This window comes from Acartia tonsa, chromosome 2 (genome assembly GCF_053477335.1).
Source record: "Acartia tonsa isolate MP-2025a chromosome 2, ASM5347733v1, whole genome shotgun sequence".
Classification (NCBI taxonomy): domain Eukaryota; kingdom Metazoa; phylum Arthropoda; class Copepoda; order Calanoida; family Acartiidae; genus Acartia; species Acartia tonsa.
The window spans coordinates 22,399,861-22,417,773 of NC_137261.1; the positions used below are offsets into that span (position 1 = coordinate 22,399,861).

The window sequence follows — 17,913 nt, forward strand, 5'->3', positions numbered from 1 at the left end:
ATCCTTGCTGTGATGAACCCTACCCTTCAATATTATATCATATTATGATATTTAGAACCGAGCAATATTATCCTTGCTGTGATGAACCCTACCCTTCAATGACAGTTACCATAAGGTAAGATAAAAATCAATTTTAATCCAAGTCACCACAAGATAGATGGAATGATTTCTAGATTTATGGAAAGAATGATTGCCTTACTTTTTTAAACTTTCAATTTCAAACTTAAAAGAAACTTTTTTCGTAACAACATTAATACGAAACATAAAGAAGAATTTTATTTTATTCTATCCTTTAAGTAAGCTTTGTGATAAAATAGTTTTAATATTCAAAGTCCATTATCGGTTTTGAAAATGTAGAAAAGAATAGAAAACAGAATGAGCATATTACTATTAAATCTTATAAAAATCATATTACTATAAAACAAAATTGACCTAAAGAAATTTTTCTTGTGATTATGTACTCTTAGTAGTACTTTTAAACACTAAAATATATTCCAGTATGATGGCCTTGAAACCGATTAATTTCCGCTGGATTAGAACCAATTCTAAGATATACTGAAAAATCTTGTATGAAATCGTATTACAAAATTTTTACTGGAATACTAAAATGAAAATCAAAAAATATACTAGTTTTGTTAGCTCCGAGGAGCCAATAAATCTGAAATAGATTTTATATTTTTTGTTTAATATCCGCGGAAAGCTGTATAATAATTTTTAAAACTTGTAGAATCTCTCTTTATGTAGAATAAAATTCAGATGTCAAGAACATAACAATTGAAATGACAGAATTTCAACAGATTTTTAAACTTTATTCAAAATTCTTTACAAAATAATTTTCTTCTTTTCTATTCAGTTTTTAAATATAGATATCTAGGAGTAACTTACTAACGATTTTTCAAACCCTAATGAGACTTTAATGCAGTTGACTTTGATTGTAAGAAGTCAGAAATTTAGAAATCTTTGCATATCCTAACTTAACCTTAGTTTTACAATGCTACTTTGCAACTTTTGTCCCAGAGTCATTACAAATTATTTAAAATCCTTTATTCTTATGTTACTTTACATTTTTCAATTTAATTTTGCTTGTTCAATCTAACATTTTTAAATATCCAAATCAAAACAACCCATCAAACCCAACCTAAAAAAATCATTATGTATTACTTTATTCTTGTAAGAAATGCAGTCAACTTCTTATTTTCTTTCATATTTAAGCTGTCATTCTTTTACCCATTGAAAAACATAATATTTTTCTGCATATAATGTTTTTTGCAGAATTTTTAACATGGATATTTTTACTGAAAACCATTTTGCAAAAACAAAAGAAAAATAGTATTATGAAATTTGAATCCTCATTAAAAAAAAGGAGATAACTACTTGATTTCTTAAGTAAACGGTGTGGAAGAAATTTCTATTTTCTCTGAAACAAATAAATTTAAATTAATGATAATCAAATTAGAAGAAATTCAACTCTAGATTTTTAAAATTCCAACTTTCGAAATAAATATCTCTTTTAGTGAAAGAACAAAGAAAGGAGGATTTGTTTTTAGTTTAGTTTGATAGCATACCAACTTATTTTCTTTCACTATCACGCGTTTTCAAAATCTTGCTTATTGGAGGATTATTTTTCTTAAGATGAATTTCAAACAAATAAACATCCATTAAATATTATGTTCTTTTTAAACTACCCCATACTTTAAAACTCTACCACTTCATAGAAAATACAATTAGTTTTTTCTCTATAATTTAGCATATTGCGACTTATTTTTTTCAAAAAAGTTTATCTATACCTCTTAACCTTTGCTAAATTTCTTTTTTAGAAATTATGAAAAGAATCATTGTAATGAGAATCAGTATCTTGAAATGCATCAAGTTTAAATAATAGAGCAATGATACTCCTTTATTTTTTTTTATTTTAAACTTTATTTCCCATGTTTTTTTAACCAGGTTCTAAAGGGACAAGACAATGGCCGACTAATTGATGTACAACCCTAATTTCAATACACAAAATTACCCCTTCTCTAGATTACAATTAGTGGTTGAAACGTATGGACCCTCAATTTAATAAACCAACCATTAAAAAGCTCATTAAAAGTCCCCAAAGTTGTTAATCCAACGAATAAGAAAACGTTTTATAAAACTTTGGGGAATTAGGTAAAACATTAGTAGATCCCTTATTTAATCTATTTAAATACAAATTCTCCCTTCACAAATAATCATAATGCATAGCATATGCCCCTACGAATGTTATCATCCTTGTTAGTAATAACGTTTTTTTAGAAAACGTGTTTTTATTGTAAGTTTGAACTCAGCAAAGCGTTTAACAACAAATTTGCCTGTGGAAGTAAGCCAAGGATAGCATGTTTATTATTTACAATTGCAACAACTATTAAAGTTGCAAAACATAGTTTAACCTTACAATGCAATATAACAGAGTATTTTATACCTCATTTTACTCGTAGTTATGATGTTATTCTTAAACAACTAAATATTTTTTGCCTTGCTAAAAAAGAAATGATAAATTGAGCCAATGAAGTCATTTTTATTATTTTTACATAGCAATAAAATGTTGTTAAAAAATTTACATTCAAGATTATATGTATTATTTATTCTTAAAGTGTATAATCAAACAATAAAGTAACAAAAACATGTCCGTAAGAACCGCAGCGAGAAAATGAGTAAATAAAACGTTTAGAACAAATAATTGATAAAGTAACAAATTTCCTATTAATAAAGTAGCATCGCTTCTTAAGATGTTAAAAGATTGAACTTTACTAACCCAAGTGGGTCTAATAACCTCTAAATGTTATGTAAAATATAAAATTGAATTCCAAAGTTTTAGTAAGATATATGTGCATATTTTAGACATTATTCTTGTTTAAAAATTATAGGTAGGTATGGTTGGAAAAATGTAGAGCAAGAAAAAATCCCAAGGACATTCTTTGTAAAAAATTGAAAGCAACATTTTCCTATTGCAACTTGTATTAGTTTTAAGCAACAGAAATGTATTGTTGAACAAAAACATGAAACATATTAAGTTGGGGTTAAAAATAGTTTTTCTTTGTATAAGATATCCAACCCTTCATGTTAGTATCAAGGACTTAAAACTTAAATATTGAAGTATTTTAATTTTAGACATTTAAGACTAAATTTCGTTGTTTAGCCTAAATTTGCCGTCAATTTAAAATATCTCTTATTCTAAATATAAAATTTTCTTACAAATTCATTACAAGATGTTTAGATAAAATATCTCAAATTTTGTATTAAAATTATTTGAAAATTTAGTTAACTAATATATTTGACAAATTAATCAGGGGATTAAAATTATTTGATCTTTTGATGTTTAATGAGTATGAAAAAATTATTAAAATTAATCATATTACTTTATTATACCTAAACTAACCAACCACATACTAGCAAGATCGTATAATTATTCGAAGACAGATGGATGAACAAACAGGCATCATTCCTATTTGTTTCATATAGATTTTAAAACGAATATTAGACAAATTTGATGACATTCTTAATATTTATGGATACTTTAATCCTTGTTCAGGTATGAATGTATTAGGTTCATACATTAGATTTGATATGATGTAGATTTTATATGATAGTTATAAGGTACTTTGAAAGTTATGACTTACAAACTTAATTAAACTTATAAACATATGTACAGCCTACTAATTTAGATATTAGATTTTAAATTATGAATAAACCGTGGCAAGGGACATGTAAAAGCTAAATAGAATTAAGTTGTAAAGATGCACTGTCAAATTTTTAATAGTTCTTTATCGCTAGTATTAAATATAGCTTTCCGTTGAAATTAAAATGAAAAAAAATAAAAGATTAAAATTAGTTTATAATTTTTATTTTAATATTCGTGAAAATCATCTATAATGCAATGCTATGCTGCATTTCTCCATATGGCTGAGAACCAGTTCTACCTTAGCGGATATTAATAGGTTTTAAAGCAATACTGAACCCCTATTCTAATGTTCATCATATCTATTACTGAAGCTTATTGAAAGAATTTATAATTAAGCTTAAGATTTTTGCTTTAAAAACTTTTTTGATCGATTAATAAGCCCTTAAACACGAATAAAAATTATAATTATTTTTGTAAATTAAATTTTAAAATTCCATTTGATCCTAAAAAAAGTAGGAAAAAAATATTAAAATTGAATTTCTTTTTGATCTGATAAACAAATCAAATTAAAAACTTTAAAATCAAATTTTATTAGATAAGTACAAATTTATAATATTTTGAAATTATGTATTTTTTCATGGATAATAAGAATTTTATTGAACCGGCCTGACAGGGACATACTCACCCTGCATATCATAAGTGGCTTGATTTGAACCTCCTAAAAAGTCAAAAAGTGGTTTATAAAATTTGTTAACTATTTTCATTTTAGTTTTTGTACATCAATAAGTTCAGTAGAAACTCTATTACTTATGTTTTTAAAAACCTAATCCCTACTTCATGAGATCGAATAAGATAGGTAAATGGCTCAGGGGCGTCCAAGCTTTTTTATTTTTACGGCACCCCCAAGGTAGGGGTAAATTTTAAATGGGAGGGGTAAAATGAAAAATATTTTGGGGGTGCCGTAGGTACCCCAAAATTCGTTGGAGGGGGAAGGGGGTAATCACCCTTACCCCCCCCCCCCTTGGACGTTTTTTCTGTTGTCCTTGCTGCCTATAATTAAGATACTATGGTAATTTTGTAATTTCTTTTTTAACTATATCTTTTCCTAAAGTAAATTTACATATTCCTACATTTAGGAAGGGGAAAGAAGAAATTAAAATTTCTTGTTTATTGTTTGAAATTAATGCATTGTGCTTTAAATAATCTCTAAATTTGTTTCCATTATCAAATTACTTGCCTAATTTATTTAATGGGGGAAATTGCACGCGGGACAGGGAAAGACATATAAAGATTTAAACTGAATATTCCTATAATGATAAGGCATGACCTAAAAAGCAAAACTACTATCTAGACGTGATTAATGGGTCAGAATGCATATTTGAAAATTAATGTGTTTATTCATTTTGACTTAGAGTTAAAAAAAAGATAATTCTATTAATTGAATTAGTTTCTTTAAAAATGATACCTACATATATTATAATGATAAGGTACGATGTTAGAAATATTTGTGCCTTTCATTAGATTTCTATTCTGTATTATTTACAATTTGTTTGATATGATGCATTATATAAAATATTATTAGAAAATCTGCACCTATCCCTAATTTATAATTTGAAATGGTGATGGTATAAAAGGAAAATTCATTAGATTTTTGAAAAGTACTTGAAATAAGACGTTATTATTTGATTTAAACACAAGTCTACTTTGAAAATCTACCACCTTTCAGTTGATTAATCTGACAATTAACAGACAAACAGACTTTGTAAGTTTTAATCCTTGTTTAAAACGTATCATTTGCTGCTATACATACATTGTACTATGAAAAATAAGTTGTTATAAGATACTTTTCCTTTTGAGTGATTTAGTCAAATTTTAGAAATTAGATTTTAAAACTTTTGTAAGAAACATTTTTTCTAAGAATAAAACGAATGCAAACAAGTATCTAGAAGGAAAGCAAAAAGTACAATTAAGAAGACTTGTGTAAATTCAAAGATAAACTTTTTTTGTTTTAGGATCCGTCGGAAGACCCTGTACTACATGTACAACATTGTGTTCCCGTGCATGATGATGTCGAGTCTCACTGTGCTGGTCTTCTGTCTCCCACCTGACTCAGGGATGAACATTTTTAGCGCCAAACTTATTTATGATGGATTCAAATCTTATTCTATAAGTTATTTTTTAGAGTTATATTCAATTTATTATTATTTATGTTTTGTTAGTAACTGGGATCATGAAAAGAAAACTAAGTTGCGGGTTTCGTCGTATTTTCATAGTAGCTTTTCTCCTATTTCTAGCCTCTGCGGGGGGGCTCTAGCCCTGCGGGGCAATCATTCACATTTACTTAACCTAACCTAAAATCACTTTTCAAAATCTACTATGAAAATACGAAGAATCCCGCAACTTCGTTTTTTTTCCATGACCCAGTAACTGTATTAAAATGTATGTTTTTTTACTATTTGTGCGAGCATAAACAATGCACGCATATTTGAGTTATCCCCGTACATTTTGAGCGCTATAAAATCACCATTTTACCAGGGGAGAAAATAGCTTTGGGTGTGACTGTTATTCTTGCATTTAGCGTGTTTATGCTTGCAATTGCTGAGAAAATGCCGGAAACTAGCGAGTCTATACCTTTAATAGGTAAGATATTAAGTTTTCATTTTGATTTCTGATTCATATATTGTACGAGGCGCTATAAAATCACCATCAAATAGGCGAAAAGATTGCACTTGGTGTGACTGTAATTTTGGCTTTTAGTGTTTTTATGCTGGCTATTGCTGAAAAAATGCCAGAAACTAGCGGCTCTATTCCCTTGATAGGTAAGACATTAAGACAAATCAGCCTTTAAACTAAATATTTATAAATGAGCTATAAAATCGCCATCAAATTAGGAGAGAAAATAGTGCTCGGAGTTACAGTACTTTTAGCATTCAGCGTATTTATGCGCACTATTGCTGAAAAAATGCCGGAAACAAGCGTCTCAATACCGTTAATAGGTAAGATATCGTTATTTAAGAGGGATTTAGAGAATAATTAGGTAGCCTATACAATGTAGATATGTGTTTTTATTTTACGTAGATATTTAAATGTACTGCTTTTCCATAGTTTTAAAAAGATACCAGCTTCCTAAAACCAATGTTTGTTTTAAAATCTAATGTATGTAGTTCCTCCCTTTTTTTTGTTACAAACATTTCTCAGGTATGATTCAGCTTGACCATCACCTCTTATTTTGTATGTTTAGGTATATATCTGACCTTTGTGATGGCAATGACGACAGTCTCGGTGATCATGACGGTCATGGTGCTGAATTTCTTCTACCGAGGCCCCGCTCTTACACCAGTTCCTGCTTGGGCTAAAAAGTAAGATTTAGCCAGTAGAGAGAATATAAGTTAGTTTATCTGTATATTTTGTTTGTTTTCTGCGGTTGGCAGATGTGCATTTATTACGGCCTGCTTAGATTTTATTGTGGTTGCCAAGAAATTTTTAAAGCAAGGATTAATTTATCTAATTAATGTGTTTCACGGCCAGCTAGAAATTATTACAAAATATAGCAACCTGCTTAAAGCCTCATTTTGTAAAAAAAATGAACCGGTTGATTGCAGCTGTCATAATTAAATTTTTGACAATTCGTTTTCCAATATCTATAATACAAAGTAGCTTGATGTCTGTCCGTCCGTCCGTCCGTCTGAAGCTTAAGATCTCAGTAACCACTGAACCGATTGGATTCTACTCTTCAGGGTATATACCTATTGGTCCTGGGGTGGTTTTAAGCTATTTTTTTTCTAATTTTAATGTTTTTTATGTTTTTATATATTTTCATTAATTTTTTATTTTTTTATACTTTTTTATACTTTTTTATATTTTCTTTATATTTTCAATTATTTTTCTTCTTTTTAAGTTTCTTTTCTTCTTTTAAACTTTGTTTTATCAAATTCAAAAAGATTGTGAAAACTTCCTTCTCCTGTGGGGGCGAAGCCCCAAAAAGACTACCTAATGGCAAAGAAATTTAAAAAAACAATAAAAAAAGAAAAATTTCAAAGGTTTTAAATAATATAAATCAATATAAAAAGTTATAAAGAGTTATAAAATGTTATAAAGAGTTATAAAATGATATAAAGAGTAATAAAAGGATATAAAGAGTAATAAAATGTTATAAAATACAAAAAATATCTAAAAATATGTAAACAAAATTTTTAAAATTCTCTCTGAACCTTCAGAAATAAAGCCCCTAGTGGCTAGGGGCGAAGCCGCTAGTCCTATGATAAAAAGTATTAAGGGTTTTCTGTCTGTGGCTAGGTATGTAAAAAATGCCTCATCTGATTAAAGTGTGCTTTTCTGGGAATCTTTATAAATTTCTTGGGTTGTTTTAGGCATTTTTTATGAGAATTTCTTGGAGTCTATTTAAAAATAGTTTCGACTAGATCGACCAGTTCAATCATTTCATTTACAACAAAATATTTCATAAAACATCAACAAACATTTATATTAATCTAAGAAAACTCATATAAAGGAAAGACAAGATATATAATAAATGTTAAACGAGCAAAAAATGAGTCTGAAAATAAGCCATTAAGTAGAATAAGTACTTTAGATACACAACAGCGTAAACAGGGGAGGATTTTAAAAGCCTTATTTTCTAACAATGTTCTTCACCTCAAAGAGCTTGTCGAATACTGAAACCCCGACATACTTTTTAATAAATTAAAATTAAGAGAGGGTGAGTTTTTATCCTTATCAAAAACCTTTCTGGAGGTCCCTAACCCTCCGGGGGTATCCGAAACCCAAAATACCCTAAGCTAAATTGAAAAAATTACCCTTCCTGAACTTTATATAGCTAGCTAACATTACCAAGTAAATTTCAATGTATACTGGCCTGCCATTGGTAATTTGGTCTGTGTATTGGCCTATCATTGGTCATTTGTATTGTATGACGTCATTATTAATAGGCACTTCAAAGAGCTACATTTTTGCCTAACCTTGAAAAGTTAATCACAAGATAAAAATCCTGAATACGTCTTCATAACCTTGTAACATATATGCTGTATAATGTATACATAGAAAGATTAATTCTAACCAAAATGATTTTAGTTCAATAAAGAGAGAAATTAGAGTTGACTATTCTTATTAAAACGAGGGCGAGGGAGAAAAAAAAATTGAGAAAGTGAAGGACAGACAGACATTAGAGTAAAACACTAGAGGGAGATAGGGTTAAATAACTGTATCTCCCCATCGCAACCATCTTGTTCAACCTTTCTATTGGGTTATTGAAAATCAACCAATGGTATCGCTTGTATTACATAGCGAAGTAGCAGAAAATAACTTAGAAGCAGACGAAAGAGGTCTTTGAAAAATGAAAGGAGGTAGTTGTCTGTATATACATCTATACTATAGATCTATTAGACAGGCGGACATTTTTCCTATATAGTATTTTTGTATCAAAAAGTTTACATTTTTTCATCTTTCCATTATCCATAAAGTAGTAAGGTGTTTTTGTCTGTAGCGAATGATCTCGCTAACTACTGAACCGATACGGTTTTCCTTTACAGTGTAATTTCTCATAGGTCCCAGGAAGGTTTATAGCTACTTTGGGGGAGGGTAAAACCACCCCTAATCCCCACATAACATTTTTTTTTACTTTTTCTTGGAACTAAAAAAAATTGGAAGGTCGAATCACTAAAAGTACACCTAGAGGCCTCTAGAGGCGTAACCTCTAGTATTGAATAAAGTAGTAAGGTTTTTCATTCGATAAATAATGAACATATTGAGTTCTTCATTATAAAAAAAGCTTCACAAAAAAGGTCCCAAAACATGGGGCTAGGTAGTTGTCTTGATTTTACTTCTATACTTATTACATCAATTGTTTAGATACATAATGAGTAAAGGGAAACTCTCAAGTCCTGGTTTCTCCTACAGAAATAAGAAACGCAGCATACGTGGCGAGGCGGGTGGCGGGGACAGAGGCGGGCTCAGACGGCACTGGGCCACCTTCAGGCGGAGATACAACTTTGATGTGATTAGGAAACAGATACTCAATGCTAAAACCCAACGGGCAACGCATAGGTAGGACACAATCTTTATATAAAAGTTTTTTTTTAATGGTAAAACTAAAGCCAATCTTTTAGTTGACTATTTTAGAATGGATTGTTCTTTTTCACAAAATTATTACTTTATATTACTAATTTATATAACACAAAAACTACATGAACTTATAAAACAGGGCTAGTTAGTAATTAAGTTATCTTGACGAAATGTTTTAAATAGCTGTAAAAATCAGCAATAAATCCAAAATACAATATATCACATCCATAGCATCCCACAATGATAGTTTTAAAAAGCTACCCAAAAATATTGATTATTGATATAAAATTTAGATTTTTTTTAGTGGAGAGTAATAATGTAAAAGCTAATGTAGTCAACAAACCCCCCCCCCCAAAAAAAAATCATAATAATTATTTTTCAGGGAGGGTAATAATGGAACAGTTCCTGTGGTGAACCAAAATCAACATATACCCCTTCAAATATCAGGTTGAGGAAAACATCATTATAAAAAAAGTAACAGGATGTCTAAATGTATGTACCTAAGGATCTTGCTAATCGCTAAACCTATTTGGTTACCTATTAAAATGTAGGTTCTCATCTTGGAAAATTGTATAACTATATTGGGACGGGAGGGCACCACCCTCCCAAAAGAAATCGCCTGGAAAATAAATACCCAATAAAACTTTTAAATTCATGGATCTGAAAATAAAAGACAATGAACGATGAATTGATATACATTCCCAATGATTATAGACAAAAAAAGTAACTAAATTCTATGAGCCAACTTGATATAACTTGGTTATAAAACTTTTGATACTTTCTACCAGGTGAAAATTGATTTTTTTTATTGATGTTTCACTCCTTTATTCCTTAACAGTAATACATGTAAGGGTTATAAAAATGGAATGAGCATGTTTTATATATTTCTACAGTGGGTGGATGTCCTCAATAGGTTGGAACAATTTTTCAAAGGGTGAAATATGTAATCAAAGATTATTTTGCTAGTTTATTAATGAAAATTTAAAGTCCATTATTCTCTCCCTCCCTTAATTAAACTAGATTCAATGTATCTTTAAAAACAGAAAACTATAATCTTTTTAATGATTTTGTTAGGATATAAAACAGTATGCCTTGCCAATTGTATTGCAGATATTAAAGAAAAATCCAAAAAAATTTTAAGCATTCCTTAGAGCTTGGGTTTCAATATTTCTTTATATCTATTTTAACTCCAACTTTAGCATAAGTAAACTTTACAGGATTTGGCCAATTTTTACAAAATCAACTCATCTTAAATTGAATGTAGAATCTATATTCCCCTGAATAAAATATCTTCTTATTACCAGGAACTTTAGATGGTGAAAGTTTTGCCTTCATAGATCAGACCCAGCCCCCCTTCCCCTCCTCCGTGCCCCCGCCAGCCACACACAACCACGCCCTTCCTCCCCACAACCATCCCCACCCCCACACACAGCCACCCTTCCCGCCATTTTTGGATCAGAACCCGTCGTCCATCCAGGCAGACAGAAATAACAGACAGGTAAGTTTCACATAATTTCTATCTACTATAACAAAAATATATTGTTTTGATGGGAAAAATATTTTCTTTATAAAATCTTATGATAGAGAGAGAAACTGCGCAAGGATTGTATAGCCAATAACAAATTGACATTGTTATTTTTTCGGACAGTCTATCAGTGGATTTTTTTGTTCCAATTTAATTGTGATAAACTGTTCGCAAAAGGGGTTGTAAGGTTTAACATCAAACACAGACGATTGATTTTCCTTGTTTATATACTTTTAACTTCTAAAGTAATTAAAAAGCTAGTTTATTTGTTCTATCCTTGACGAAAAAAAGGTAAAGGGTTTGTAGTTATGGTAAAAAAACTCATTTTTTTCCTAGGGTGCGAGGTGACTCTCAATTAATTAATTCCTAAAACATCGGTCTCTTTTTTGTCTTTAAAACTGGGACAACTTTTAGTAGATCTTAATTGGATGGTACAAAATATAACTTTCTACCACTAATAGTCTTTATCTACTGGTATGGTGGTTATAATTATCATAATTGGGGTAGTACAATACAGTACAACAATTGTACTGTCTTTCTCTTATCCCATAAGATTACTGGAGTGTTGTGAAAAGGTGAATATGATATCATCAATACTGCCCTCAATCTTAATCATTCGAATTCCATCAATGCCAACAACTAGCTGTATACACTAACTTTTTGTCAGGGGCGTTACAAGGGGTGGTGGGATCCATAAAGCAGAATCATGAAATATGATAAACGTAGCAACTATAGTATAAGAATATTCGCCTGACGTTCTGTTTTCCGCAAAAAGCAAATATCCTTATAATTAGGGATCAAAAGAGATAAGACAATAACCGATAAATTGATGCTCATCCCCAATGACAACACACATAATTAACCCTATTGTAAATTCAAATTAGTGGTGGAAAAGATTGACCACTGAACCAATCAAAATTGAGCCAATGTTAAGCCAACGAATAAGAAAGCGTTATTATAAAACTTTGGGGACTAGCACATTGTCCCTCTCTCTTTCTGCTTGTATTAGAATTATATTGACAGCAAATGTTTATTTACTCAATATTTCAATTTTTTTGCTGTGTTATAGTTTACTGTTTTTATTACTTCCCTTTACTCCCCCCCCTAAAATACTTATTTGTTATGCCCTTGAATATTGCACAGAATAAGAAATATTGCTTTTTAGTTTGTTTATATATAACGTAGAAGCTTGTTGCATTGATAACATAGATACATTTATACAGATCAGTCAATAACAACATAATAGCAAGATTTTAAAAAATAATTGGCTTCGCCTCTATCATCTATATATTGTCCTATTGGGATGTAGGCGTAAATTAATATTTAGTACAAAAAAATTATCAAAGTCCACAGTTGAATTGAAAAACCCTTTCCGTGCAATGGTTTGGTGTGGATTGGGGTTGAAAAACAAAAAACAAAGTTTATAAGATCAAACCCCCCACCCACCCCATGATTTTGAATAATTTGAATTTTATATCAAGCTGGCATTATTTCAAATATTTGTATTTCTACCATAGATTAAGTATCATAAACACGAAGTCAATGTATTCTATGGTATTGGTAACATGAATCAAAGCGATCCTAAGCTTTATAAAACACGTTATGTATAATCTTTTTATATGAATAATTTTCCTGTATACGTACTTTTAAGATAGACATTTGATGTGACTTCTTTAAGCTCTAATAAGCATGACCTTGCCTTAATAATAGGTGAACAGTTGAACGAACATATTTAGATTATGTATCGTACTTCCATTCTACTTTTTTACATATTATAAAGACAATGTCCTGTAAATTGATGTGCATCCCAAAATTACCCCTTCTGTAGATTACAATTATTGGTTGAAACTTTTGGACACAGTTACTTACTGAACGAACCAATCACAATTTAATAAATGTCCCTAAAGTTGGTTAGCCAACAAATATGATAACGTTATAATGGAGCTTTGGTGACTAGTCTATAAAACAGCCCATTGTCTACTCCTTCCCGGATTATTACATCATTTGAATATTACATAGATTACTAGAAGGAATTTCTTCTAGGTTTTCATCTGAAATAACATTTTTATTTAAAAACTATATTTATCGCATCATAACGTAGGATGTTTTCCAGGGATAGGAAAATATAAAAGTATTTGGAAGTGTTTATAATGCGATACAAAAGTATGGCTCAGAACCGGTTTAAATCCAGTGAAAATTAATCAGTTTCGTAGTCATACTGGAAAAATATTTGTTTTCCATAGTTTTAATTAAAATCAAGACACGGCTTAGAAAATTTCCTGAAAATTGTGTTTAAGGCTCCGCTGTCCATGTAATTAATTATCCTTGGTATTATTTCCAATGACCCAGAAAATTATTAATAATACAACATGGGTATGCAGAAAAAATATTTCTTTATTTTTCCTTGAGAATAGTGTAGCTACTTTATAATAAAGGTTATTCCTATGTTCTGCAGTTTCCAAAACCATATAGCATATTTAAGCATCTGAAAGGTTGTAACTGCTTTATAGCTGCTTTTATTTATATTTTTTATATCTATAACTTAACATTTAATTACCAGAAATTTTTACACAATAGAAAATTTTCAAGCAACCTTTACCGATCAATTTTAAAATGATATTGGAATTGCAGTAACTGAACTTCCTAAGAGTATAAATCCTTTAATTGGTTTAAAGATTTAATGCATGTATGTACAAGTACACTTTACAATAGAGAGTTTCAAAATTTCGTTGAAGAGACCATTCATGACCGCTTTAAATATGAATTACTACTAATATATGAGATCTTTAGGGATAATGCAATGAACATACTTAAAGTGATGTACATCTTCAATCACGATGGCCAAGTGTAACCTTTCTGTAAATTAAGATGTGGAACAGTTAGGACAATGCTATTTTACCGGCAATTAAAGATTGAAGCCTCTAAAAATTTTGGAGCAAAGAATGAGAGAAGATATTAAGGATCCTAAGTCCCTCTCTCTCAGATGAATATGTTAATGTTTGACTAAATAAAGATAAATTTCAGCTGTGCCTTTGCCAACCTTTCAGATGATAATAGATATCAAAACGTACAATGGTTAATTTTTAAAAATGGCATGATTTCTTAAACATTCTACTAAACACTGTACTTTAATTAATTAATAAAGTGCAAAACTGCAAAACTATTGTAACATTTATCATTATTTCACAATTACAATTTGTTATTTCAAAAAACATGCAATTTTTCTTAGGGGGGGGGGGATCCAATGGAGTTCTGTTGTTAGGAAGGAGGTGTTGATAATAATAAAATGGAGGGGGGGGGGGGGGGGGATTTGTAAAATTGTGTGCGAAGATTAAAAAAGGCAGAATAGTCTAATAGTCTTAAAAGAAATATTCATATTTGTTATAGAGCTTAAGATTAATAAATTTTTATACGTTATGATTTTTGATAAATATAATTTTTCAGGATAACTGTAGATTTGGTCCCGGGATGATGGACCACCCCCACCCCCACCCCCACCTGCACGCGACCCCGCCGTCATGCCCAGTTACAGCCGACACATTCATCGAGCCAGAAGACGATTTATTCCGGGTGCTTCGCATCCTTCTCGAGAAGGAGGACCAACAAAACAAGGATGATCAAATTCGGCGGGAATGGCGGCTGCTGGCGGAAATTATTGACCGCTGGCTGTTTTGGGGATTTTTTCTGATTACTACGATTTCCACCGCAATATTTATCCTCATCTTGCCCTACAGTAAGAGAGGGAAATTCTTCTGAGATATTATTTTTAAGATCTTTTATCTTGAAAAATGATCTTAAAAATATCTTCATCTACCTGCTTTGAACTTAAAAAACATTTCTTGGTACTCAAATGAATTAAAAGTGACTAGGTAAAACAGAAAAAAAGTGATTATCAAAAATTGAAACTATTGAAACTTTTAATAAAAGTCTAATGTGCAAATTTAAAGTGTGTGCGAAGTCAACCAATAAGTGAATTTAAAATATTTATAATATGTTGTTCATATTTAATTTAAATTCAAAATATTTAATTGAAGTTTGATTGAAGTAATTGGAATTTTTCTATTGTATTTTAAAATGAAATTGGTTGTAACAGGGTGGGCAGAGCATTTCCGGAATTTTAAATGAATGAATAATTAATTATTGAATATGTTGGAAGATTTGGAAGGTTATAAATTAATAAACTGCTCAAACCCTGCATGACTTTTAAGATCTTTATTTATAATTCATAAATTCATACTGTTGGGTATTTGATAGACTCTTTAATGATAAACTGAAGGATTTTTTAAATTGACTGCCGTTTCTAATGCTTTGAACACCCTGTATTTATTTGTAAGTCAAACGCTTTGTTTTAGTCAAAGTGACAAAAATAGAGAAAAAGTAAAATCAATAATATTAACGCACAACGAAAAGTGTCAAACTACATAAAAGTGCATAAAATTGGCCAGAACTACCTTGCCTGCAACAGTTACAGGCAAAGGGACAATAGAAAATTTGACAAAATTGATGGCAATATGACAAGGTTGCCGTTTCGACTCGCACACACTAAAATAATGTTTTTGAAAAGGCTTGCACTTATATTCTGGTGCTATACAACATTTAGTATTTATTGTGCAGTGTAATAACAAAACTATATGAAGTGTTTTTATTAAATATATATATATATATATTAAAATGTTTGAAAAATCCGCGAAATTTTTTGATGTTTCGCGGTATTATCCTGTGCAGATTATTCAGTTGTCAGGTTCTATATATGAACAATTATATAGATATATTGTGTGAAAATAATTGGATTGTATTAAAATAATAATAAAATAGATTTATTAGTAATGAATAAAATGATATATAACTTATTGAAATTGTTATTTTAAACGCAAAGAAACTCTATACCTTATTTTGTCCTTTATGGTTTTGACTTAGAATTGCTTAGAATTACTATTTTAACAATATCAGTGGATATTGGGATGTTTCATACACTAGTCCCCAAAGTTTTATAATAACGTTTTCTTAATCGTTGACTGAACAACTTTGGGGACTTTTATTGAATCTAGATTTATTAAGTGTCCAACATTGATCTATATGAGGGGTATTTTTGTGTAGCATCAATGGGGAAATACATAAATATATCGGCCATTTACAGTATTTTTTTTAGAATAAATTGAAATTACGTTATAAAAGCCATTTCTTACAAGCATTAATCTAAAATAATAATTAAATAAGAAAGTCTCAATATTATTAAACATATTGAATAATTTCCAGTAGTGTTTTTCTGGATTTTGATTCTGTTAAAAATGCAATTTTTATACAGTTTCTCTCTCTCTGAGCATTATAAAGATCTAAAAACCATTTTTTTTTCAAACATGACCTTTTAAAATATACCAGACTTTTCATAATCTATAATTTTGTTAGAGTGCTGTTTGTGCACTACATATGGATAAAATCTTTCTTGTTGTTAGGATAAATCCCGCAGGGTTTAAACTATTATTCTAGTCTCTTTTCTACTCTGGTTTTGAATACATAATAGTTTTTACAAGATCTCCAAGATTCATTCCTAAGATTTATGCAGAAATTGTTTATTTAACGTAATCTGTCCGAAGTCTGTCTCAAGTATACTCAACATCTTTGTAACCCCTGGACTAGCAAGGTTGTGCTTTAAGGAAAAAAGCAGCAAGTGTTAAAACTTTCCTTTAATATTGCCTCTCATGGGTAGAAGCAACTAGTACTATAAAATGTAAAACTTTTTATGAAGGTTTATGAACTAAATTGTAGAAAACAGAGATTATTTAAAGTAATTATAAATCAACTATTAGAAGCAGTAATTTTAAAGTTATATATTTCATACTTAATTGCGTACACTCTCGGTATACTGGGTCTGTGTAATCAAATGTTCTTATTATTTTGTTTAAAATTCTGGCGGTATACCAAGCAAAATTTTAAAAAAAGCCGCAAGATTTATAAAGATACTTGTACAGTATTTACAAAATCCTCAAAATTTATTTAGATATTTGCACAGTATACAGAAAAAAGAATCTAGGATCAACTGTAGTTCATGGTAAAATATTGCTGGTAACATGGCCAATTTGTAGGTTGCCATATTCGTGCTGCTGGATCCAAAAACCTTGTGATAATCCTAGGAAAAGGGAAGCATTCGTTACCAGCAATATTTTAACATGATCTGTAGTACAGTAGTTGACCCAAAAAATTACAAGTTGTACTTGATTTCTAAACATAGGCATATAACTGAAAGCTACACTTTTTTTGTTCTCTGTTTTCTTGTAAATATTTCTTGTCTTTCTTTTAAAATATACATTACTTACATACCTAGATAAGTGTTCATGAAGCAACATACCTAGACAAGTGTACATGAAGCAATATACCTAGATAAGTGTACATGAAGCAACATACCTAGACAAGTGTACATGACCCAACATACCAAGATAAGTGTACATGAAGCAACATACCTAGATAAGTGTTCATGAAGCAACATACCTAGACAAGTGTACATGAAGCAATATACCTAGATAAGTGTACATGAAGCAACATACCTAGATAAGTGTACATGAAGCAATATACCTAGATAAGTGTACATGAAGCAATATACCTAGATAAGTGTACATGAAGCAACATACCTAGATAAGTGTACATGAAGCAACATACCTAGATAAGTGTA

General features: G+C 30.1%; 1 protein-coding gene across 3 annotated transcripts in view; it reads left to right on the forward strand.

The window, feature by feature from the left end:
• The window catches only part of LOC145306784 (uncharacterized), a 47,323-nt gene extending 31,227 nt beyond the window's left edge, over positions 1 to 16,096 (forward strand). The window contains exons 8-15 of one of the 3 annotated variants that reach the window (XM_080149095.1): positions 56 to 115; positions 5,656 to 5,754; positions 6,356 to 6,462; positions 6,885 to 7,002; positions 9,509 to 9,703; positions 10,104 to 10,168; positions 11,026 to 11,219; positions 14,691 to 16,096. In XM_080149095.1, coding sequence (XP_080005221.1) covers positions 56 to 115; positions 5,656 to 5,754; positions 6,356 to 6,462; positions 6,885 to 7,002; positions 9,509 to 9,703; positions 10,104 to 10,168; positions 11,026 to 11,219; positions 14,691 to 15,002 — 1,150 coding nt within the window. In that variant the 3' untranslated portion in view covers positions 15,003 to 16,096. Of the gene's footprint in view, positions 1 to 55; positions 116 to 5,655; positions 5,755 to 6,175; positions 6,284 to 6,355; positions 6,463 to 6,532; positions 6,640 to 6,884; positions 7,003 to 9,508; positions 9,704 to 10,103; positions 10,169 to 11,025; positions 11,220 to 14,690 lie in introns of all 3 variants that reach the window. The other 2 variants (XM_080149087.1, XM_080149083.1) reach the window with 2 other exon arrangements.
• The last annotated feature ends 1,817 nt before the right edge of the window (positions 16,097 to 17,913 follow it).